We start from the raw sequence: 26,606 nt of genomic DNA, 5'->3' as shown, positions 1-26,606 counted from the left end.
ATCCAAGCGTACGGTACATATACCATACATCATGTATCTGGACACAGGCCACAGGCACGGCCAACCATCCATCCATCCATGTACCCTAGAATGCAGCTATGGCTGTGCCATTCTGGTCTAGCAGCACACATAACCATCCACACTGAAACCCCTGGTGTACCTCAACAGCTCTGCCATTAGTATATAGCAACAACCTACAAAAAAAATGTGTTCTGGGCACACATCGAAACTCCAGCACTATCACACTATCCTAAACCACCAACAGTACCCGCCCACGTGCCTGACCTACGGGCTGCTTACTGGAGCCTAGCACACCCACCTAAGTCCTAACCTGGCAACATGCACACATGCATCTTTTAAGTTAAACACTTAGATCCTCCTACACATGGACTTCGGTCACTGAGGGCATTCCAACCACAAAGCGCATTGATGCCCTACAAATGGGGACAGGGCACTATATAAATAATGAATACAATACAAGTATTGAAGTCAAGAAAAAGGTAGTCATTCTCCCTGGTGAGAGACTTGCAAGTGGAATTGTGTCGTCCAGTCCAGGAGGAGTTGAGTTATAAGTGTAAGGGACAGAGATAGGGACATTTGACAACGGACGGTGGACTCTTTTAGTTGCATCAATAGCCTGACCTGACGGATCCATTAGCACTTTTAGTTGAGGCAGGGGAACCCCCTCATATATATAAGGAAAGGTAGGTTTTCACTTTGTTTTGATCTTAAATAAAGGTCTATAGCCATCACTAGGCCACCTGTGTGTCAGTCTCCTCCCTTTGAACCCTTATAAACCACTACCAGGCCACCTTTGTGTCAGCTTCCTTTGACACCCTTACATAGATGAGGTTTTGATCGTACTGAGGTATCTGCTGTAGAACGAGAACATTTCCCCCATAGTACTGTTTAATGAAGGTAAGTGCACTGGGCAATGAACTCGTACAGGTCTTCAATATTAAAGGGTCATTGGGCCTCATTACGAGGTAGGAGGTAGCCATGGTGCTATTAGCACCATGGCTACCCCCTTACCGCATTCCGGGTTCGGGTTCTCGAAATAGGGACTTACCGGGTCATTCCAACCTTGGAGGACCCGGTAAGTCCCCATTCCGTGAACCATTCCCCATTCCCATTCGAGCCCCCATTGAGCTCAATGAGAATGGGGATGGAGCCAATAACGGGCCCGCTAATAGCGTGCCTGTTATTAGCTCCCTGGACCCTTAGCCGCTCCCGCTAAGGGTGCCTGGTAAAACCAGGAGCCCATAGCGGGACCCGCTAAGGGACGTCGGAATAGGGTGGTAAGGGTTTACCGGCACCGGTCTCCTTACCGGTGCCCGTTAACCCTTAACGCCCACCTCGTAATGAGGCCCATTATCTTGTTAGATTTTTATTGATGTTAAATAACTCCGTAGTGTTAAAATGTCTTAAGTGTGTTGGTATCAGTGGAGCCCATCGAACCCCGCCCGTTAATATTCATGCATGAGAGACACAAACATTTTCCCCCCGAGCCTGATTTCAGAATGGCCTTAAACAAGGATTTCCGATACGGTTTACTCTCTAGAAGGAGTTTGGTTCCATCGTGGGTGTCAGCCCAAATCCATGCCCTCAGCATCTTGAATCATTTTCATTCACATTGTCACGAAGACAGGAAATCTGTGGCTATGCCCAGCAGTCAATCCACTTGTGCAAGGATCCCTCCGCCACTTTAAAATCAAGGTGCCGTTTGCAAGACCCCAAAAGGAGATTCATATCACAAAGCCCAACAGGACAGTGCTTTTGTAGGAAACTCTGGTGTAAGGATTCCGACGGGGTTCTTACCTCACTATTCTGCAATACAACGCTTGTGGGCAGTTTGACTATTTTACTCCATGCGTAGCCCAACCACTTGTGGTTTTGCTCTTATTTCTAATTGTCCTACAGACTTCCCAGTGTTTACCCTAGCTCTGCTCCCCACCTGCCTTATTGCCACACGTACAGCAATTCATGTTTTACTTTAAACATTTTATTTCTAGATCTCGGAATTCCCAACATGCTACTTTCCTACTATAACTAATGATAATTTTAATTACTGCAACCCATCACTACCGAAGGGCATCTTGCTTCCCCAAACTGAGCGATTTGGGGACTTTCATGAAACCGATGTTCTACTTCTGCGAGATCAACTTCTAAACTTTTTGTTGGAATGGGTTATTCTGGAAAGAGAATATAAAGGCTCTTTAAAGGCTGGATGTCATTTAAGGGTACGGAAAGTCACTAGAATAAACTTTATTGGGGTGAGTATAAAAACGTATTCCTGGCATGAAACACTTGTGGATGAGCGCGACACAAATAAAATATCTTATCATATCATATCATATCATTCTAGAGTCCCGCTGGCATTTTTCAAGTACTGACTGCACACGTCCACATGTCTCAGGGAAATCCTCAAAGAAGAAGTAGGACGATTGAACTGGTGCCCCCCCAAACTTGAATAAGGAGCCACGGTCCATGTAATCGCCGCCCATGTTGACCGCCAAGATCAAGACCAGGCAAAGATTTTGTTCAACCCAAAGGGTTGCCCTTTCATGGTGCCAGTCATGGACAGCGTCCAACAATCAGACTCTCTGTAGTGCAATCATAGCAGCTTTCCAGGTATGTGGTGTGGGGTTGGAGGAGAGCAAGTCAGCTCTGTCCTGTTACCACAACATCCAAATTTAATTGGTTATAGTGGACCGCAGGCAATAGTTTACCGATATTGCCTGCAGTCCAGTACCACCTGTGCATGATAGAGCCTTTCTGGTATTTTTTGGGAGCAAAACACATACAAATATTACATTAATTCATTAATCTTTTATAACACGCTTAATACCGGAAAACCAGTCGCTAGGCGGGGCTGGGATTCAAACCTGTGTTGTTCTGTGTTGTTTTGCTTCCAAAACAAGCACGTTGCTCTTGATCTATTGTCCCGGCCCAATTATCATTGAGACCGATCTTCCCAAAAACAAAAAAAACAAAAATGGGACTTTTATTGGGAAGCAGAAGGATATTTTATTTCCAAGGAATTCTGCACTTGTTACATGATCAATATATATAATGTCTCAGCTCATCAAGTGGGAATCTTTTATATAACCCTGAGACCATCTTCAAACTCCCTGTTGGTGTTTTGTTCGCTTTACACACATTCATACATGCTTAGAGCTACAACAGACACCCAGTCACACTTAACAGGGACTGCAGCTACAAAAACATGGATCCCTGTAAATACTATTGAAAACTATAGAATTGAAGTACCCAAATGTGAGAGGTCACTCAGGAGAGATTGATAATGGAACAAAAGGAAGGAGGAGGGATACGCATCTGTAAAGGTGGTGTTACTTGGCTTTCCACTCTTGGGACATGCTCACTGGCTGAAAGCTTGCACTGGACCAAGGGTCAAAGAGGCTGCACACTTGAACCCATAATCTGCAACCTGCAGCTATGCAGTTTTTTGGACTGCCATTTGAATGAGGCCTCACCATTGACTATGCTGGCTAGGGGTGATGGGAGTTGTAGGCTAAATCTAGAAAGGCGACGTGTGAGAGGCACTCTGTCCACCGCTATTTCCCGATGTCAATGGATAACCTTCTAAAGGCACAGCTTACCTCTCTGATGACAGGGATACAGGTGATCTCTTCTGCCTCATCCTCTCTGAAACGAAAAGCAAATTGATTTTAGAAACTTTCTCTCCATTTTAAACAATGTACACACCCACTAAACAGTATAACAGATCATTAAAACTTAGCGTATCAGATAAAGAGTACACAAAATGAGGCCCTGATCAACAAAACGTTCCCTTCAGCCTCTACAACAAAGTGTGTTAGGCACAAACAGCATCTGACTCCGCACCAGCAACTCCTGGTCTTGTAGCGCCTAGAAAGACTTGCATACAAGTGCATTATGAATGCCACATCATAGGACCCCACTGCAGAACACACGTTCCAAGCCAATCATTTCTCAACCATCACATTCCTGCATAGGGATGGGAGTCACGCCAGCCACGAAGCCTCCCGGTTTGTGAATGGAAATTTATTTTTCAATTTGGGCGGCAAGTAAAGTGAAGCTGGCCACCCTAGTTCTAAACTTCTTAGCTCACTTTTTGCATGTCTTAACAGAAATCAGGGTAAAAGAAAGGTATGTAAGGGGTTACTACGGGTAATGCTCTTCATTTAGGCCTTATGAGCCAGCATGGTCTAGGGTCTTTCAACGCAACTACAACAGTACTCTCGATCAAACAAAATATGCTTTTCCGTATAACCACTGCCATGCTAGTAGTTGGCCGTTTCTAGGCTTATTTCTTTTGACGTTCTGGTTTACATAAACTTTTCACCATACATTTTATAAGACCGCACATAGAAATATATTCTGGAGACCAGTCTCTAAGCGCAGCACCGGGATTCGAACCTGCGTTGCTCTCCGTTGCCTTGCATCCAAGACAAATGCATTGCACCAGAGCTATTCTCCCCGCCCAGGGCCTTTATTGTTGCTCATAAAAGGAAGGACAGTGGCTTCCAGGTACCAGCAGGGGGCATCAGGAAAGTGGTGGACACTTCCTTATTGTGGTGACATGTTCTTACAGGTAGGTATGTGTTTCAGGTAAGTACACTGGTGAAGATCCATCTATGCATCCCTCCATCAGAAGTAGATCTGTTAACTGTCACCCTCAGAACAGAACCCTCGCTCCAACACATGCATCTTCCATGTAACATTCCACCTGACATGACATCCACACACCAGTACCGCCATCACGCATTCCTCAACCAGACTCCCTAAAAAGGCCCATTGTATGCAGGGGGGAACATGCAGGGGCTGCAGAGGCAACAGGCCGTCTGTAGCCAGACTCTAGCAGAGGACTTGTCAATGAGGGTGCAACACATGGGCCATAACAAGCAAAGGGCTGGAGGATGAGTGGGGCTGAGCCCATTGCACCCCGGCAGGCGGGTGGCCAAAACGAGTATCACCAGGAAGTTCAACGAGCGGAAGGGGGTCTACCGCAGAGTGCTATCGTTGGATGCTTATACAGAGACCCCAGCACCTAGAACGTGGAGACGTGAATGATGGAGCTACATATTAAACAAATGCCTGGAGTTAAAGCGCAAACTGAAGAGTCAGGATCCTGTCTTGTGGGAGAGCAGCCGACTAATCTGCAGGATGCAAAGGATCTCCGGAGAGAGGGCAGGCGTAAGAGGTTGTGCCAGAAGGAATGCAGCAGGGCCATAAAATGGACCTGACAGACTATCCCCACAAACCCCAAAAAAGTTACCTTGAACAATAAGGTTTGTAGGACAGTGGAAGACTTGTGTGATGGGCTTCAACTTGCAGAAACAAGCCAGCAGGAACTGGAAGTCACCTAGAGGGAGTGTGGTTAAGTAGTAGCAGAAGAGCAAGGCTGAGTGTTAAAGAGCTAGAGAAAGGATAGATTAGACATGACAATGGGCGGGGGTTGAAATAAATATATTTAAGACATTGTGGAACTGTGCTGCGATAAGAACTCTGATGTTTTCTGTAATATATTTATTAATTTGCACCACGATTTTGTGAACTCTAATCCTGTGGCCCTAAACGAGTTTGTATTCTGTGCATTCAGAATGTATTTGAATGTGCAACAGACCATGAACCCAAGTGAGTCTGTAGAGATGTGCAGGAATCCTACAGGAATGGTCCTACGGTCAGTCTAGCACAGCTCCCAAGAAGTTCTTGCCAAGCCACAGAACCAACCTACCTTGAGAGTCCCTTAATATTCATGCTAAGCCTTAGGGCGGTCCCCTTCGGGCACAATGTGAAGAAGTGGGTTCCAAAGAGATTCCTCCACCCTTGGCTCTCAGATAAAGGATTCCTGGTAATTGCTGGGGTTGTGACCTCACAGACCCCAGGAAGTGTAATGCAGCATCTATATCTGGGTATTTAAGTTTGCCATGAAAGAGCAGAAGAAAATGCAGTATATTCTTATATCCTAAGAAGGGTACAAGGCCCTATATGTAAGGGAACAACCGACACGCTGTGTTCAGTCTATGTGAAGTCTAGATCCTATTTCTGGAGGAAAATAATTAGTCTAAGGAAAACAAAGCAGTTCTTCTGTTGCACTGAGCTTGGTATGTGAAGGATGTGGTTTCATTCTACAAAAGAGGAGATCAACTGCCTGTTGGATGGCAATTGTCAACTTTCTAGAAAAAGCCTAGATTCGAAGGACCAAGTCGGTGGGGGAAATCTTTTTTTGGGATTGGCCATATCCTAAATATTTTTGTTTTAAGTACAAAAAATGTCACGGGTTGTGTTTTCATTGTACTCTATATAAGGGTCATCTTTTATACTTTCAATATGTTGATATAGGGAACCAAGAACAAGACCAATAAACCTGTCTTTACTGAACCCCTGTGCCATTTGTTCGAGTCACACTAAATCACAAATGTATACCTTCTGGGATATTAGAAGGAGAGAGTAGGGTTTGTTGCCCTACATCCAAAGGCTGGAAATTGAGGGGCCATTTCACATTAAGTTGAAACACCATCATTCAGATACCTGACTTCAGATATCTTTGACAGGTACATAATTTCACTTACTTTAAATAAAATAATTGCAAACATTAAAACTGACCCATTTATATTGGGATCAATACATTATCTAAATTAGTTAACAGCCTATGTATGATCCCATTTTCCCTGGAATATAAGTTACATGGTTGGGCTCCCTTCTTTAGGAGCGTGGTCACAACCTGGAGCTCCCAGCTTCGTCTTACCCACCCTGTCAATTACAACCAAGAGAGCATGCCTGTGGAAGGTGCCAGGGTCGTCGTGGGCTGAAGAGCGTCTCCATCAAGTGGGCAGTGTTGAACCACTATCCCTTTTAACCACAGAGCGCTTGGATTTGATCTCTCCAAGATGCTCATTTAAAAGACTCTCCATCACCACCCTTTTCACCACGCATACAGTTACAAGCCGGGTCCTGCAATGTTTGGTTTTCTCAACAGCCTGCGTTCATTTACAGCGGAGAGAGATACTTGCCTCAGTTGCTCTGTCACTAGGCATCTCCACTTAAAACTGGGTCAGGGGTTTTATATCATTCATCTTAAAAAGTGATTCTTGTAGCAGATTTTCTGCTGCATAAACCTACATTGTAGATCAAGAGTCGCCCTTTGCGTTTCTGCAGGAGTGTTTCCATTTTTATGCCATAATTCTATTCCCAGTTCCCCCGTCAGACTGTTTGTCTTTCCGTGAAGACCGACTTTGAAAAGTCTGGCAGCAGACACTGAAGAAGCCTTATTTCTATGAATAAATTAAAAAAGTTTTTTTTTGAAGAAGCACATCTTCATAAGAAGTAGATAGATTTTTATATAAAATGGTCTTTCTGATATAAAACGCCTTTTCAAGATACCAGTAGACGGCCCACCCGGTTTGTACATCACATAACATATAAATATGTAAAATGGCCGCCTTAAAGGATCTTACCCCCACTGTTTAAAAATCAGACTGATACATGTTTTCCTAAATGCTGTATAATAAGAGCAAAATAATACAAAGTGTTCCAAATCTTCACAAGACATATCATCACATAAACACTTATTAGTTGAATTATCTGTTTTGTCCCATCGTGCCACATGCACTCCCAAAAGGTAGACATTGCGGCCGCATTTTGAACAACATTGCTCTTCGTCGAGGCTTATGAAACCAATTTGAATAAGCTTCCTTCCTTGATATCAGATAACTTTAGCGATAAATAAGAGACAACAGTACCTTTACTCATTTCAATGTTCACAAAATAATAATATGAAGAAATCAGTTTTCTTATACTAGCAGCATTCTGGACTCTCAGGCTGTCATATACTGCCATATGTCCTAACTCCCTTAATAACATCCTGATAGCCCGAAGCCACTTACATTTACAGACAATTGGGGATGTCAGAAAGACATTTAATAGAAATGTGTAACACTATCAGAAGGCGACCTCCAAATATAAAACCATAGCAAAGGTGGAGCAAGCTCAAAATGACATTTTAGTGGGACCAAACCACATTCTTTTAAAAGAATAAAAATGTAAGTATTTTTAAAAGCCCCCACCAAATGTCGTGCAAATTCGTTTCTGCAGAATTTGGCTGTGCGGCCAATCCAAACTCATCAATGACTTCCATGCTCACTGGGATATAGGAACATTCCACCTCAAAAGCGCTCTTCAAATGGCTTTCAAGAGCTGTGTAATTTTAAGATGGTGTAGCCCAGGGCTACTCATGTGTCCCGCCAGAATTTCTGAACTTCAATTCCCATCAGCTTTAGTCAGGATAGTTAATAGTGAGGCATGATGGGCATCATAATCCAAAACATCTGGAGAGCCACAGAGTCCAGAACCCTGTTCTAGCATGACCAAAGGTGACCTAGACGCAGTAGCAGTTCAGACTGTCCACGGCAGAACTTAAGCCCTACTCTGTGCCCTGTAGGCCTTGTAGCTGACCTACTAAATCCAAACCACTCAATCTTCACAGCAAAACGAATAGAGAAAAAGGAAACACATTTGAACTGAGAAGGCTGGGTCTTCGACAAAACAGTCATTTGCACTGTTTGCGGATTAGTTGCAAACACTTTGCGGACAGCTTGGGCCCAATCAGTGAATATTGTGACCCTACCTTCTGGCAATCCATCATCTGAAGGTCACAAATGTGATTAAAAATGTCAACCCAGTCTCGCAGTACCCAGGGGTCCTGATAGCGGAAACACCACCACGCTTAAATTAGTGCAATCACCCCAAGTACCTCTGAAAGGGGTACATATTTCCCAAGGAATCCGCCTTTTCAAAACAGCATACCAATTGGACCTTTCCATTTGCTTCTATGTACGTTGGCCGCATTCTTTTGCCGACCAACACTTTTGCCGATTTCTTTTGTAACGATTTTGCCACTTTTTTTCTTAAACATGTGGGATGAGACCCCTCGAGCCCCCCCCTCCTTAATATCCACACCTAGATATATACCTTACATTCTCTCCTGCTTCCCTCCTCCTTTCTCCTCCCCAACTTGCTCAGTTTCGCAGACTGTCACCTGGTGCACCTCCAGAGCCTCACAGGTCCCAGGCTCCCACGCCAGTCCTGCACTTGCCTCTGGGCCTCTGCACTTGCTTTGCACTCTGTTTGGCACTACTGCACTCGTAATAAGTTCCATGAGAGGGGCACCCTCTCTGCACTTAACCCAGGCACCTGCTGGACTGGGCGCACTTGTACCCCCCACCCCCTCGCACTTCCTGTCTGCGCACTTGCACAACCTTGAATATACTAGGCCAGCTAGATTGTTTGTCCTGTCCTCCTGCTGTCTCCCCTCCCTAGCTTGGTTGTGCCTGAAACACTTGTGCATAGGCGCATTAGTGATGACCAACCACCAATCAATCTGAAATGCTGCCAGGCCTAGTATTGTAGTTTATTGTTTTGGATGCCCTTTTCCCCCTCTTCCCCCCCTTCTCTCCCCACTCTTTGTCATGCACTTGCACTATCTGACAAGTCGTTAGGCATAGTACCGTAGTTTATTGATTGTATGCTCTTTTCCTCTCTTCCCCACCCCCCCTTCTCTCATTCCTTTGTGTCATGCACTTGCACTAGTGGAAATGCCTCAGGCCTAGTGTGCTAGGTATTTTTGTTAGATCATTTGAAAACTTCAAGGCCCAAGAATGACGACTGTATTCCCTTGTTCCCTTCTCGCCTTGAAGCGCTTTGAAGCACTTCACTTGTGTATAAGCGCTTTACAAATAAACAATTACATTGAATTCCCGGAGGTAGAATAAAATGAGGCAGGGTGCATGTTATGTTATGTCGTGAAGATTATATACTATGGCAAATCACCCCATAGTGGTGTGAGAGCACCTGGCTTTTCTGGGAAGTAGGTGCAATGTGTCTCCACCAGGGATGACCAGACCTTACTCTGAGTAGGGAAGAGGAGTGAGGATATGAAAAAGAGGTAGGAAAATGGGTAAAGTTTTAGTAGGCACTGGGAGATGTGATATAGCCAGGAAGGAATATGTTTGGAATAGCGTGGGTAAGTACTAGTCTATTAGATGACTGAATGTCAGCACTTGAGGAAGGTGGAGTCCCTATGTGTTGTGGAAAGAATTGATAGATTGATAAGAATGATTGGTGGTTTGCAAAACTAGCTGCGTCCCAAACTGCTTGGATGAGTCATGGGAAGTGTGCTTACACCACCACGTAGCAGGGGAGCTTTGAGGTTGACCATGCACTACAAAATTGAGATGTTGGCAGTTCCATTATAGACAATGCAGTAACTGCTATACGTTTTCGGTCCCAACATGGCACTGTTTCTCCTTTGTCTTTGCTTGTTTTAAACAGAACATTCTTAACTAATTGGGTAGGATATTCTAATTGCAATAATGCCCTCTTCATGGGGCCATAACCTAGAGATATCATCCCTTGGTGTTGGTTAAAGGCCCTCACTTCACTCCGGTCTAGTAACTTGGTCCAATAACCATTACCATCTGGTAATGCCTTCAGAATTACTGTGTATTCAGTGGCGTCAGAGTTTCCAAACAATGAGATGGGTTGTGCGGAGAGATAGGGGAATGGTGGAGTGTATGAGGAGAAGGGTTACCCTGTTGGAATGAGAGGTTTTGTGAGCCGTTTATGCATCGTTGGTGAGGCATTACATTACAAGTAGTGTGTTCAGGGGCGTGGCTAGGCACGCCATCGTGAAGATGGCTGCCTGAGTGTCTCTGGCATTGAGAGGGTGGAGAATCAAATTGCAGACCTCTTTTAGCACCTCAAAGCGTGTGGGGATTGTTGCGTAGTAAATACACTTTGTACGCATGCGCGGCCCATAACGAGGCTCGCGCATGCGCCTGTTTAATAAAGATGGTCCCGGCCAGCAGTTGCCGGCGGGGACCTGAGCAAGCAACATGCATCCCGTGTGTGTCCTTGGTCTGCGTATGCCTGCGCACGTGTGAATGCAGGCGGGCGCCCAGGAGGTCCCACACCACCACAACACTGGTGACGAGGAGCAGCGGCATCGGAGGCACGAGTCATTGCTCCGATCGCATCGGAGATAGTGCCTCTTCTCTGCGCCGTCACAGACCGACGCACATGGCCGGCGGCCATTTTGTTCACATCGCGGATCGCAGCGGTTGCGGCCCAGGACGTTGCTTGTGCGCCGGCTGCGATCCTTTGCTGCAAACAATTTTTGGACACTCCATGGCCCTCTATGCCTAAGGGGCCGTGGATTAAAAAAAAAAACAAAAAAAAAACAGGAGTCAGAGGAGACGGCTGGAAGTTCCACCATCCATTGCTGTGGGCACATTTGTTTCATCATCCGGTGCTGGGGTACTTAAACACCTATCCTGAGATGGGATTGCCTGTGATAGAATCCAGGGGTCACCCGACAGTGAGTAGCTCATCCTATCGCCATCATGGGTGAAAAAGGGGAAGACGAGGGAGCCCCTGCGCCTGTCCCACGATGCACAGCACCCTTGACCCTATACCTGAATTTGACACCACTGTCCCTCCATCCAAGCTGGGGCCGAAGTGGCTCCTATGGGTTAAGAAGTTGGAAATGTTTTTCAGGGCATCAGGGGAGACGGATGATGATGCTAAAGTTGCCACCATGCTGTACTCAGCGGGCACAGCGGTCCACAGGATCTATAACTCTCTAAATCTTCAGGTAGTTACATACGATGCAGTAAAACAGGCCCTCCAAGATCATTTTCTCCCCATGGCAAATGTCGACTTCGACAGATTTGTTATGTGTGCGGAAAAGCAGCAAGGGGAGGAGTCACTGGACCAGTTCTGCGAACGGCTGAGGCACCTCGCAAGTACCTGCAGGTGGGTGAATGAGGAGGAGATGGTGCGGAACCAGCTGCTGCAAGGGTGTAGCTCAGGGAAGCTGAGAAGGCAGGTGCAGAGGGAGTCGGGCCTGACGCTGCAACAGATCCTCAACACAGGACGAGTTTATGAACTGACAGAGTCCAGAGGGGTGAAAATGGACGCGGCTATGCACCCTGGGAAAAGCGAAGATGCTTTTGCCATCGGACGTTCGGCCCCAAGGAGGGCGCGATGGACACCTAGGAGGATGGACAGTCCCTCTGCGGCGGGTACTCCGCAGTCATGTCCATATTGTGGGTATGACCTGCCGCATGTGGGAGATTGCCCGGCGAAGACGAGGGTCTGTGGCCGGTGTGGAACGCCAGGACACTATGCAAGGGTGTGCAGGGCCTCCACCCCAGTGACGGCGTCGAGGGGGCCAGCGAAAGTAGGCGGTGGTAATGCCCGAAGAGTGAGGGGCATTTCGTCGGTTGAGCAAGGCATGCAGGATTTGGACATAGCTGAGGAGGAAGAAGAGGAGGAGGAAATCTTCTTCATTTCCAGCATTGCTGCCGGTCCTAGAGGGAACAGGTAACCGACGTGCACAGTAAACATTGGTGAGGTGCCTACTCCCGTTCTAATAGACACTGCCACGTCAGTCTGCGTGCTAGCGGCAGAACACTATGAAGCTCTCCCAGGCCCTCCCAAGCTGACAGAGTCAAAAGCCGGATATATTCTTTCGGTGGAGACACGCTGCTACCAATTCAAGGAGTGTTTGTGGCGCCGGTGTCACATGGGCCGAACAAGATCAAGGTGAGGTCTTTTGTGACGAGTGTGAGCCCGCACTCCCTCTTGAGTTGTGCTGCTTCAGAGGCCCTTGACATTGTACATTTTACGCTGGCTGTATAGCATACGGATATTGACCGCCTTCTGCAGCGTTTTGACAGCATCTTTCAGGGGGGGTTGGGAAACTAAAGGGTGACCCCATCAAGCTTCACATTGATGGTTCTGTGAGGCCGACTGCCCTCAAACACCGTAGAATACCCTTCCACCTGAGGGCACAGGTGGAGAAGGAACTTCAGTCGCTCATTGCCTTGGACATTATTGAGAGGGTTAAGGGCCCAACCCCGTGGGTCTCCACAATTGTCGTTGCCCCCAAGCCCAAACAGCCAGGAGCCGTCCCCATTTGTGTGGTGAGACTGCCTAACATTGCCATCAAAAGGGAGCGTCACCTCACGCCCACGCTGGATGACATCATCGGCGAGCTGCAGGGAGTGAAAGTCTTCTCTAAGCTGGACCTACGGTCTGGCTACCATCAACTGGAACTTCAACCGGAGTCGAGATATATCGCCACCTTCACGACTCACGAGGGGCTGTACCAGTTTAAAAGGCTTAGCTTCGGTGTCTCGTTGGTGGGGGAAGTGTTCCAGAATGCCATCCGGGGGGCCCTGGCGGGACTAAAAGGGGTGATCAATATGTCAGATGACATTCTGGTGTTCGCACAGTCGGAGGCGGAGCACCTGAAGCGTCTGGAACGGGCATTGGAGAGACTCAAAAGCCTGTGGCTAACGCTGCACAGGAAGAAATGTGAGTTTTTGAAGGACAGAATAGAGTTCTTCGGGTTTGTGTTCCATGCAGGAGGCTTCTCGCCTGACCCGGAGAAAGTGAGAGACATTCGTGAGGCAGCCCCGCCAGAGTCACCAGCCGAGATACAGAATTTCCACGGCATGGTCAACTACTGTGGATGATTTATTCGTGATCTGGCGTCTATCGGAACCATTGCGGGCCTTGACAAGGAATGATGTGGCATGGGCCTGGACGGCGAAAGAACAGAGGGCATTCGCTGAGATCAAGAACGCCTTGTCGGGTCAGGAGAACAAGGCGTATTTTAATGCAGACAGAGAATCGGAAATAGTGGTGGATGCCAGCCCGGTGGGCTTGGGAGCGGTGCTCATGCAGGCAGATCCGCAGGGGACCATGCGTCCCATCGCCTATGCAAGTAAGGCGCTAACTGAGACGGAGAAGTGGTATTCGCAAATTGAGCGCGAGGCCCTAGCCATCCTATGGGGCTGCAAGCACTTCCGGATCTACATCCTGGGGAAGCCCGTGGTTGTGATAACTGACCACAAGCCTCTGATCCCGATCATCGCCGGTGCCTCATCCAAGCCCCCACCGCGTATCGAGAGGTGGATGCTGTCACTCATGGAGTATGGGGTCAAGTTACAGTATCGCCTGGGCACTCGCAACCCAGCGGACTACCTGTCCCGTCACCCGGGGGCTGGGCGCCCCGAGACTCTGCTGAGGTGGCGGACTGCGTTGAGATGGTGCAGCACGTGGTGAAGGTAGCCTTGCCGGTGGCCCTGGCGCACCAAGAGATAGCAGAAGTGTCGAATGTGGACAAGGTATTCCTGGTCATCAAGGAAGCCATGGACACTGGGGAGTGGCGTGAAGTGCTCACGAACAATGCCAGAACGGAGAGTGGGGCACGAAAAGACCTCCAAGCACTGTGTAAGGTACATCACGAGCTGTCGGTCGCAGAGGAGGGCCTTCTGCTGAAGGGGTGCCAGATCATCATCCCGCGAGCATTGGTGGGGAAAGTACTGCAGCTCGCCCATAAAGGTCACCACGGGACGGCAAAAACGAAGGCACGCCTAAGGTTGAAGGTGTGGTTCCCGGACCTGGAGAGCAGGGTGGACGAATTTGTGCGTGCATGTATACCGTGCCAGGCGGCCAGTCCCTTGGAAAGAGGGCCGCCCATTTAGGCAATGGAACGAAGTGAGCAACCTTGGAGGATGGTGCACGCTGACTTCGGGTCCACGGGCAGAGGAATGTACTTTCTTGCAGTTGTCGACCAGTGGTCCCGGTACCCCGAGGTGGAGCTGGTGGAATCCACGGCCAGCGATCACACCATTCTGGCCCTGGAGAAGATGTTCGCCACCCACGGGTTCCCCATCGAGATTTGTTCGGACACCGGCTCGCCATTCCAGGAGCAGCAATTCGCCCAGTACTGTGAGGAGAGGGGGATCAAGAACTGGAAGGTCACCCCACTCTGGCCCAGGGCAAATGGGGAGGTGGAGCGTTTCATGTGGACACTCAATAAGGTCTTCAGAATCTCGATGAATGGTGGAGAGGAGCTCCGCCGCAACCTTTTCGAATTTCTACATGAGTACCGCACGACACCCCATCAGTCCACCAGGGTTGCGCTAGCTGAGGCCCTCTTCAAGCAGTCCTCCATAGGACTGCTACCCGAAGTGGAAGGACGCAGTCCTGGTGTAATTGACAACAACAGAGTATGCGTGGAGAGGGCTATCCAAAATGAGCGGGAGAGCGCCCGCCGGAACTTGCCGGAGAAGTCGATTGCAGTGGGGGACACGGTGTTGGTCCGGAATCGGAGGCCGGAGTGGAAATTATCTCTCCCGTATGAAGCCCAGCCACTGGGTGTGACCCATGTCAAGGGGTCAATGGTCACTGCAGCCAATGCTAGGGGCACCATCACCCAAAATGTGTCGCACTTCAAGCGGGTTGAGGCAGCGCCTCCTCCAGTGATGCCCGAGGCGCCCGGACCAGGACCGGGTGAAGGATCACCACCAAGGGACGAGGGGCCGCTAGAAGCTCCAGGGACACCAGAGACACTGCGAGAGGAGTCCAGGAGGTACCCGAGCCGGGCGGGGCGAAAGCCGCCGCCAAGGTTCCAGGACTTTATCATGGACCCTGCCTCGTAACAGGCTGAGAACGGGTCGTAAAGTTTGAAGTTATTATTGTTGGGTGCTAGTCTTACTGTTTATTGTTTGGGGAAAAAGGAGGGATGTTGCGTAGTGAATACGCTTTGTACGCATGCGCGGCACATAACGAGGCTCGTGCATGCGCCTGTTCAATAAAGAAGGTCCCGGCCAGCAGTTGCCGCCAGGGACCTGAGCAAGCAACACGCGTCCCGTGTGTGTCCTTGGTCTGCGTATGCCTGCGCACGTGTGAATGCCGGTGGGGGCCCAGGAGGTCCCACGCCCCCACAACAGGGATGGCGTGGTGTTAACTCCGAGCACAGCGGCCACTGCTGGGTGAAACTTGGAGTGCTGGTGTCCCGAGGATTGGCCCTAATGCCGTGGGCCTGGCCTTGCGGGAAGATGGTGGCCCTGGGCTAGACCTGGACGTGAAGGAGGTGGTGTGCATGCTGCCCGCCTCCGACTGCTGACCTGTGTCAGAGGGGTGATCGCTGCACACTGATGAGATCGCTGCTCTGGCGCAGTTGCTCTAAAGGCCGTCACACTAGCTGTGAAAGGAAGGTGGTAGCCGGTACTGGGCATGAACCCGGTGGTGCAGGGGCCTGCAAGCGAGACAAAAACAATCTGCGCACCCGGTCTATTACGCAACCGGGCCGGGGTGGCGTTGATGCTGATGCAGCTGATGTAGCGGCAGTGAGTTGGGGGGGGGGCTCACTTGCTGGTGCCGGCACTGCGGAGTCCGGAGCTCTGGGCCCGGGTCCCTGAGTCCTCTTTCCTTGATGCACTGGAGGTGCCTATGGTGCGGCAGTGGCCCGGGGGGGCTAGGGGGGCATGTGGATTCCCCAGCAGCTCCTCTACACACTGGCTCCTGCGCTGCATATCCACACTTTGTACCATCTCTTACAGCGAATTACAGGTGAAGGTGCAGGTAAAAGGACTACAGCTACAAATAACAATCAGGCTCTGTGGTGTTATGGGAAGGCACCCGCTGTTGCATTCCAATGTTTGGATTCACTGCTCCTGCATCATATAACGACTCAATAGCAGCACTTTCATCATATACTGCATGATGCCCAGTATATTTCGGGTGATGCAGATTCGTGACATTGGGCTCCCCATGCCCAGTTTGAGGGATGAGGCAGGCATGGTCCTGGGCTTGCTGAGGCTGCTGCTGGAACTGCCATCTCAGGGTATATCATGCTATACCCCGGCTGTGTATATGTTACTTAAGCAATATGCCCTGGGCGGCGGGGGCATTACCGAGTCAGGTAATGCCCCGGGGCCCATAGTTATAGGCCAGAGCGAATGCCCCCGCCGTCAGGGGCATATTGCTATTAGTACCCCGGGCCACAAGATCTGCGTGACCGGGGCACTAAAAGCACTTTTTTTCTGTCCCGAAACACATTTCGGGACAGAAACAAAAAGAAAAACACCAAGGAAATGGCCGCTGGGAAAGGGAAAACGGAGTCCGTTTTCCCTTTCCATGGAGCCTTCATGAGCGGACGCGCTTGGAACAGAACTGGTCCCAGCGCGTCTGCTCCGAAAGACGACAGAGAAGAAGGTAAATGGGGTTGGGAGGTGGAGGTGGGGGGAGGGAAAAAAAAAAAAAGACGCACCAGAATCCCCGGCGGGAGACGATGGTAGCCTTCAGCCGTGTGGAGGCTCAGGGCGGGAATGTCCCACTTCGAGCCTCCACGCGGCTGGAGGCTGCCACGCCTCCCGCCGTGGACAAAGGAGGCAGAAGGTAAGTGGGTTGGGGAGGGCAGGAAGGTGGGAGGAACGAAAAAAAAAAAAGAAACCTTACCCGAGTCCCTGGCGGGGGGCTACGGCAGCTTCTCCTCAGCCGTGAGGAGGCTCGGAGCGGGGATGGTACCGCTTCGAACCTCCTCATTGGCTGAGGGGCTGCCACACCGCCCGCCGTGGACAAGGCAGCTGGAATCCAGGCAGAGAATCGAGGGATTCTCGGTCGAGTAACGACCCGGCGAGAGCCAATTAGAATGCGTGTTGCATTCTGCTTGACTCTCGCCGGGTACTAATACGGAAAACAGATGAAGGGGTCACCACCAAGCTTGCTAATCTCCCTGCCTGTTGAGGATCCTTCATCCTGGCTGCAACTTCATTCAGCGCACACACCCCCCAACTACTGAGATCCTGGCTGAGAGGGTGGCACTGTTACCAGCATACTCAATCCAAATGGGAAAACACCCTCCCCCCATTCTCATCCAGACACTGGCCTAACGGATCGCAACCCAAGCACCCCCCCCGCGAGAGGAGTTTGACCCGCTCACCTCCTTACCAGACAACAAGGTAGCATGTGTTCGTGGCCCACATGCACAAGGAGCATGCCCACTACCATGCCCTGGTCAAGCCGACGCCTGTGATATGGACCAGATCGACTAAAACAGCCACAAGCATCAACATCGTTAGAGGTGCCATGATGACATAGCCAACAGACAAGAAAACACATGCCACCATGCACACTGGTCACTCACACACCAACCCACACGAAGAACATACTCAGTGCTATGACGTAGCGGACTGACACACCCACGGACATGCATCGTTGTTATTTTTCACATAGGCCTCCTACAGCACCGCAGAAACGCAAGATGCCTGAAGAGCTTATGTATACGCTTGTAGACGCTTCATGCTACCCTATCCCCATAAAGATGCCATCATATATATATATCCATTGCCACTTGTGACACAGTCACCCTGCGGCACCCATGTTATGGATCATACACCGCCTCCCAGAAAACTAGGCCTGAGTAGGCCTCAAGCAAGAGTCCTCAGGCCGGAGCCTCTAAGACGAAAACCCTCCCGAGATGAAAAGCTATGCGCTGACCATGCAGAACGGGTCCCAGCGAGAGCCCACAGCCAAGGCCCCTCGGGGCCGAAAAACAAATCAAATGCTCATAATTCTGCTCAAGCTACGGTCTCTCCACACGTGACCAAGCCAAACTGACAAGATGCCAAGTTCACGAGACAGAAAGTCGCCGGGGTCCCACGTCTGGGACACAGGCTGCAACAACAAAGCGACAAGTTGGACACCTACACCGATGGGAAAGGCGTGATTATCAGCCACTAGCAAAGACCAGTCCATTGTCCGCCACTCACACATAGTTGCACAATTTTGCCAAAACCAGGTACCTCGCAGGCTGGGAACAGCGGTGGTCCCAGGCTTGGGGGCTCACGAGGGAACCAATCAGAGTACGAGGGGCTCCTCACTGACACCATTTTAGTTAGCCAATCACCAAGGGTCCCCACGTAACCAATTTAGTGTAGCAAGTGTTAGGGACATCCCAAGTGTGCCACCTGACCCGTCCTTATCCACTAATATTCCTCCATATGAGCATCTATACTAACCCTACCACTCGGGGAGCCAACCCGAAGTGGCGATAGGTTTTGTGATGATTTTCCCAGGTGATGCGAGTAGCGCGTCATACTACGGTAAAAAGGGCCTGCGAGCCCCACTAAAAACGAGAGCTTCTCCCCGGATGCATACGGGCGGAGAACGATCCCTGCGTTACTATAATAAACAGCATTAATTACTTTGCTCTTGCGTGTGCCTCATACTCCTTTTGGGAAGCGGGAGGAGCTGGGGCCTCCCCAGCCCCGGAGGACCGCAGAGAGCTCTGACGGCCCCCAGGAGATCACCCCAACAAGTTGGAGGCACTGCTGAGATCTGTTTGAGGTCTACCTAACCTACCCTAAGAGTATAACTACCAGGCCTCCTGCAGCAAGGCAACCCGGCAGCGCGGCCCCCCTCTGCCGCTGCCCCCTTTTGAGGACTACAGGACCATCGCGGAACTGCGAGAAGACTGGACAGCGCAATCCGGATATTGGCCCTCGGGAGCCGACTTGATAAGTATCCCGCCCGCGGTTGGCGAGTGTCCAGACAAGGGGCGGTGGCGATCCGCTTTGGAGGGGTGCCCACAGTCGAGCGGCCCCGACTCACGAGGACTTGGTGAGTATGGCACACCCAACTAGCAACGTAAGGTTGTGCGGGAGGGGGGAGGAGTTATGAAGAGGGAGGAGGGCGGTTGTTACAGTGTGTGGAAATTGATTTTGACTGTTCCGCGGCAATAGAGATGTGAGGTGTAACGGGACAGGCACGAGGACCGTCGCCTACAGCGTCACAAAGTGGATTGGATGGAGCCTCAGGCACCCACATGTGATTGTTAGAGGGCGCGGATTGGTTCAAGATCGCGGACACCTGTGTAAGAGGGGGGTGTGGCTTTCCTCTGAGTTGACATAGATCAATGAGTAGATGAGGTTCCCTGCTAAGTGAGTGTTGAAGCTTGTTAAGTAGATGACGTTTTCCCGCAGGGGGTAGCTAGGTTGTTTACCGAGTGCGGAAGATAATTGGCTGGTTAAGCTCCTCTTGATAGGGGGCGTATCACACGCGAGGTGACGCAGTGTGCGCAGACCGATTATATTAAATAAATTGATTGTTGATTACCTTGCTCCAGACGAGGCAAGAAGACTGCTGTGGGGTTAATGGGGGATAAGAGTGTGAGAACAAGCGCGCATTTGTAACGTTTTGAAATTTGTACGTACTTATAGTGTATTGTAGAGGTTGGGGACGTCACCCATAGGGTTTGTATAGGACACCGCGATACACCCCGCGTCCAATCTCGCATCCATCCAGGGGTTGCCGGGGACTGAGGGTGCGAACGGGTAGGGGGCAATGGCAAGAGGCGGCCGCGCACGGGTAACGCCGTCCACGCTATGGCGGGGAGGTGCCAAGGGAGGAGAGGCAGCCGCGCACAGAGAACGCCGGCCGCACTCAGATGGGGAAGGGCCAAGGGGGGGGCGGCCGCGCACGGAGAATGCCGGTGGCGCTCGACTAGGGTTTGTGAAAGTAGATGGTGTGGTTTGAGGAGAAAGAGGAGAAGGAGTTACGTTGAAGGTGTGATAAGTAAAGGAGGAAGAGGAAGGTGAGGCAGCCCAGAGGCACGCCGCACAGGGCACATCGCCGCAGGGGGCTTTGTGTGCCACGGCCGAAGGGGGCTGTAGTTACAAGTAATAACTGTGCCACATAAAAGATTGCTTTCCTTTTCAGCGAACAGTGGAAGTCCCCAGCTTATGGGGCCAGGTAAAAGGTTGACATTGGGAAAAGTAAAATTGTAACATGGCCCCGTACTATGGATCGGGGGTAGGAGTGGGGTGGAGGAACATGGGAAGCGTGTTTACCACTCCACTCCAGCACATCTGTACGACATTGACACAACACAGGGAGAAAATAATTTAATACAGTATTGAGTGGACACAAGGAATGGACAACAAATTAAGGGTACCGTGGCCGCCCAACGGCAGCTTTGATGCGTATACACAACATAGTTCGTTAACCTACATTCACAACCCCTATAAGGGGAGAAAATTAGCAAACCACTTAGAAGTTTTTGACCTCTGTAAGATGTTTCAGGGAACTAGACCTGGGGACACAGGTATGTACACAGTACAGGGGGTAAAAGAGGAGAAGGGGATAAGGGACGAAAACCAGGTAAAGGAAGAGAAAAAGAAAGGAGGGGGCGGGGTTAAGAAAAACAAAAATACGCCCAGCACTGAAGAAAGTGACAAAGAGGCAGAAGGATCATTTGCGGTAGCAGAGGCGAAGGCCAAACAAGAAGGGGCAGAAGGTGTGCAAGTGGCTGAGGTAGTAAAGAAGGAAGAAGGGGAGGGTTGTACCCACTAACAGAACTTAGAGAAGCGGCCAGACTACAATTAACGGCTGCTGAAGGATACTCCAACCCCGCATACAGCCCCCCGCAATACACACCACCGGATGATTGTCAAAAGAGGACGGGCAGGTATGTACGGTAGATTCAACAACTACGCAGGTAAGGAAGGGGAATGACAGGAGGCCCTTGGGGAGGTTTGCAGACGTAGGGCCAGAGGAGTGGATAGCAGTGCAAGTGCTTTTGAAGCCCTGAGGAACATTAACAAAGGAAGAGGAGGACACAGTGGAACTGGTAAATAAGGAACAGAAGGAAAACACACACACAGGATTAGAGGGAAGTGAAGAAAGAGAAGGGCGACTCTCACAAGAGGAGGAAGAGTTACTGGAGGAAAGGTTGGCGGAATTGAGGAACGTGCGAAGCACCTTGCTCAGGCAGTTCGAGGAAGAAACACGGAAGAGGCAGAATGAAAAGAAAAACACATAAGGAAGAGATGGCGAGAATGAAGGTGAAGGCGGAAGAACAGAAAAAGGAAGGAGAGCGCATTAGGGCAATAGCAGAAAGAATGGCACGCACAGAACAAAGGGAGATGAGAAGGAAGGAGGAGGAGAGGAAAACGAATGATAGGGAAATGGGAATGTGGAAAAAGGATTATAGCTGAAAGTGCACAGAAGTATGAAGAAGGGAAGGTAATAGAAAGCATACTAAGAAGGGAAGGGGGAATAAAGGGGAGAAAGGAGGATGAGGAAAGGATATTAGCAAAAGTAAGTGCAGAAGTATTGGAAGAAAAAAAAAGGAAAAGAGAGGAAAAGGTGGTGAAGTTGTGGAGAAGAAGGAAGAGGGTGGAGGAGATAGGAGGATGGAAAATGGAGCAAGGAGATACACACGGCAGGATAAGGAAATGGCATCAACATCAACACAGGTAGCTGGGGGTAGAGGAGGTGAGTACACAGATGTAGATTTCACAGATTTAAAGACAGTGACCGTGGGGGGAAAACTCACAGAGTGGGATTGACATTAGCTGATGGGTTTTGCAGCGAAGAAGAAGAGGGTTCGAGCATCAATGGAAGAGGTGGAAGTAGGGAGAGTTTAGACAAACTATACATAACGCAAACTAATTGCGAGTCACTATGGGCATACGAGAGAAGGGGAGGACCAAATGCAGGGGAAACAAAGCACGGAGACAGTAGGAAAAATGCCACGCCCACTAACACCCACACCCGCACAAACACCACGCCCACTGACACCAACCCCCGTGCACACCCCATATGTTGGTAGGCTTAGGGACCTCCCAGGATGCAGGCAGGAAGAGAGAGCAAGCACGCCCATAATAGGACCAGAAGGACACAAAAAGGGGAGGAGGGATATAGGAAGTGAAAGGGTAAACCCCTGTAACGTTGACAGCATTGAAGAGCTACCAGACATGGAGGAAAATGAATAATATAATGACATAAGCACACACAGGAGGATGAAGGGGGGGAGAGGGGTACAATTTAATGCCACTACTGGAGAGGGGAGGAATGAGACCACAATGCATCCCCTGGAAGCATGCAGACAAGGAAAATATAAAATGCAGACTCCCATCATTGAGTGCAGGAGCTGGGAAATGGATATATGAGATGGAAAAACACACTGCGGGGCAAACATTAGCGGTGGGAGACGTGAAGGGCCTACTAATTTCCATACTGGGGGATGCTGCTGACGACATATGGAAGAGGGCAGGATTCCCCGGGGTGACAATTCATGACATAGCTCATGATGGAGCACCATTCGCCAATTGCAGACTGTGGGATGTATTTACCCATGCATCCGAGCCCTACCTCAAAACTGTGTAGTACTGACATGAAAACATCATGATGGCCAGAGCTTCCCAGAAAATGCACAGGGAAATGCATGAAGAATAGGCTGCCACTCATTTTTGCCGATGTTATGGGCACAGAAGGACACTGCCTAAAACCACCATTGGACTACCCACACAGTAGTCTGAAACCATTGGGAGTGGCAATGCTGATTGCTAAAAGCAAACCCATAACTGTGGAGAATTCATTTTCTTAAATCCCAAAAAGGGGTGCAGTACCAGTACTCACCACTATCCAAAAGCCGGCGTTTTAAAACCACCAGATTTTGTAGAAAACTGAATAAATGAACCCAAAGCAAGCCAAAGAAAGACTTACTGAGAGGTGGATCCAATGTAAAGTTATATTCTGAAGTGACTTGAAGGTGTATAACAAGACTGGGTGAGCTGTGGATTTCAGCAGTTTAAGTAAATTTAGACTGAAAGACACTAAAAAAATCTAAGTGTTTAAATTGAATGAGTGACCTACTTTTGAGTGTCACATAGGTTGCAATTGTTTAAATGTCATAGTTTTAAACTTAGAATCAGCATTCTAGCTGCATATGTGAAATTGTTAGTTTATTTGAATGCAGAAACTGGGGAACAGAAATGACATGTAGCTAAAAACTGGCTTAAAGAGATTCCAATTTGCCTGGCAACTACCCCCATCAGGAGTGAAACTTGAGTCACAGCTGTGTTCCCAGGCCTAGCTGCCCTTTTGCTGCTCACACCAAAAGGGATATGACCCTTCCCTGATTGAATTACCTGGGCTCTGCAGGAAATTGAACAAAGCCCTGTCTTGACTCAGGCAAATGTTTTATGGCGGGAGTCGTAAATGGAGATTTCTCCTGGAAGCACAGGGGAGGGGCACTGCCTGTGAGAGCAAGCTGGCTTGGCAGAACTGGAAAAACCAGAAATTCAACCTTGTGCTGGAGGAAAACCACACCCCTTTGGGGCAAGAACATAACTCTAAAAAGATGGATAACTCATAAAGCGGACATGTGAAAATTTTATAAATGATACCATAATTCTTGTGATTTTTCTGCCCACATTTTAAGAGGTTTTTAGAACCGGTGGTATGTTCAGGGGAGTTTTAGCGGAAAAGAGGATATTACTCAAAATGTGTGCATGTGAAAAATCTGACACTTCATCAACTAATGTCCATACTCCTTGCGCACATGTGTGTAAATTTGGGGTAATGTCCGGAATTGCAAAATCAGTTAAAAAGTGCAAAATATTGCCATTTCTGAATGCAAGCTCTCAGGAAGAGCAGATTTGGACAGGGTATACCTCCTGTAATGCATGATGGGTGCATATGATTTTAAAACAATATGTACCTCTGCAAATATGTATTTGGTTCAAATCTAGATTTGTGTGCAAGTTGACAGGAGGAGTGGACTTTCTGCAGGCTGTAAAATGACATCACTCTGACACAATTTAGCTCCCCCAATCAGGGGAGAAATGAAAGCTTGGCCAATGATAAGTGGAGAGGGGCTGGCTAGCGATGCTGCTCACACACACCCATTTTAAAAACACATAAAAGCAGAGAGACAGGACCAGCAGTGTTGCCAACTTGGCGACTTTGTCGCTATATTTAGCGAGAAAGTGCACCCCCCTAGCGACTTTCTGCTAAAAAAGCGCCTAGCGAGAAATCTAGCTACTTTCTTCCATTGGTTTGGGAATTACACTTTTTTCTATTGGTTTCCAAACCAATGAAAGAAAAGTAGCTAGTTTTCTCACTAACAACTGACCTAATGCGGACGTAACTCTTGACTTGACAGCTGTGGGGTCACCAGTGTATGCAACAGCAAAGCGTGACCCCATCCCTCAGCCTGTCAGGCTCAGCCTCCATTTCGTGCAGTGCTGCACTGATCAGGCTGCTGATGCAGGGCACTGGCAAACGTTGCCTTTCGGCTCTGCGGTTTTTCCCCAGTGAATTTAGAATGTGAATTCAATATTCACTTGCATTAAGAATATTTAACAGATTTTAACATCTTTCCATCGTGTGCGGTCAGTTGTGTATTTTAGAAAGCTCCATTAGTGCATTTTGTCAGAATAAACCCACAAGGCTGCAGTCAAAAATGTTTGAACAACTGTGTTGCAAAAAGGAAAATAGCAAAACATAAATACATGTCAAACTTTTTATTCCAGAAGTAAACTGTACTATGATAAAATATCAATACATAATTCAGTATACGGCTCGATCCGGGAAAGTAATGAATTCTCTGGGGCTCTATGCACCAGGACAGGCAACCTTAAGCCACCTGGAGTCACACCTAGTACATTCTACATGTTTTCAGACATACTGGTGCGTTCGTAGAAGGGTGATTTTTTAAAGTGAAATTCACAGATGTTTGCCTCTCTGATTTTCAATCACCCGTCATGCACTGGCCCAATTATGCAAATTAGGCGATGAAGTCATTTAGCTACTTCTAGCTACTTTTTGGACAGCCAATAGCTACTTTCTTACTGAGGAGTTGGCAACACTGGACAGGACAGATAGAGACCTTCAAATCCATTTGCAGCTGGAAGCTCTGCCAAAATTCCAAACCTTACCTCCATCAAACCTCCAGAGAGCCAACCTAGAGACTTCAATCTATCAACCTTCAGAGACCCAGACCAGACCAGCAGAGTAGAGCTGACCTGTTAGCAGAACCAGAGAGAGCTGACCCAGATCACTGTGAAGTGCAGAGACCAGAGGCGAGTCCAAAACCTGACCAGATCCGTGGCAAGGCATATTTCTAAATATATTGTGAGTACATAGCAAAACTGTGCAGAACCAATCTCTTAGTTAAAATAATATAATTCAATCCTATTTTAATCTAAGTAGAACTGTCTCTTAACTGTCACCTGTCATTTGTAAAGCTGTCACTTGTCATTTTCTAGTTGCAAGCTGCACTTGTCTTTTTGAACTTTAAAATTTCAAATCTGAAAAACGACCTTTATTTAATCGCTCATATCTCCGTGACCGTTTGTGCTAGAGACTTGCAGTAACTTTCATCTGGAAGCTGAGATCCTAGGCTTTCCTAGGACCCCAAAACGATAGTGATAGTCCTTGTAGTTCCTCTGTAATCGCGCTCGGCGCATTCGCAAATTTAGCCGCGATTTGACATTTTACCGCAATTTGCAAATTTCTTCACGTGTAAAAATCTGCTGCTGCTTGCCTTCCATTTGCCAAAAATTCGTTTAACCTACCAATTACTCCTAGATCCTTGCTAAAGTGAGCCTGGACTAATATTAACTAGATACCACTCACCCTGAATCTCTAGAGGGAATTAAAAGCATTTTAGCATATTTTTTTCTTCATTTCCAGCACATTTAAAAGCATTTGGGCCTGTGTTTTCAACTTCTGTAGTCTAAGTTGCTGGGGTGAACTGAATTACATTTGATTGCATTTCTGAGAACTGTGTGCCTTCCGTCCATTTCCTTGCATTGCATAAAAGGGGGGGGTGAATTGTCCAAGAAAGTGATTACATTGTCTTTGCTGAAATCCTATCAAGTTATTTTCTTTACTGCATTTCATTCCACATTGCATCCATTTGAAACCATAAAAGTATTGTTGCTATCTTATCCATTTCA

At 48.6% G+C, this 26,606-nt stretch overlaps 1 protein-coding gene across 1 annotated transcript in view; it reads right to left on the bottom strand.

Moving 5' to 3' along the window:
* CCDC197 (coiled-coil domain containing 197) overlaps positions 1-26,606 on the bottom strand; it is a 255,640-nt gene that overhangs the window by 179,283 nt on the left and 49,751 nt on the right. Inside the window, exon 2 of the mRNA XM_069637979.1 lies at positions 3,621-3,666. Within this exon, the coding sequence (XP_069494080.1) occupies positions 3,621-3,666 (46 nt within the window). The remainder of the gene's footprint in view (positions 1-3,620; positions 3,667-26,606) is intronic.

Source organism: Ambystoma mexicanum, chromosome 14, assembly GCF_040938575.1.
Source record: "Ambystoma mexicanum isolate Mex_15411 chromosome 14, UKY_AmexF1_1, whole genome shotgun sequence".
NCBI lineage: Eukaryota > Metazoa > Chordata > Amphibia > Caudata > Ambystomatidae > Ambystoma > Ambystoma mexicanum.
Note: the sequence above shows the minus strand (reverse complement) of the source record. Positions and strands in the feature narration are given on the sequence as shown.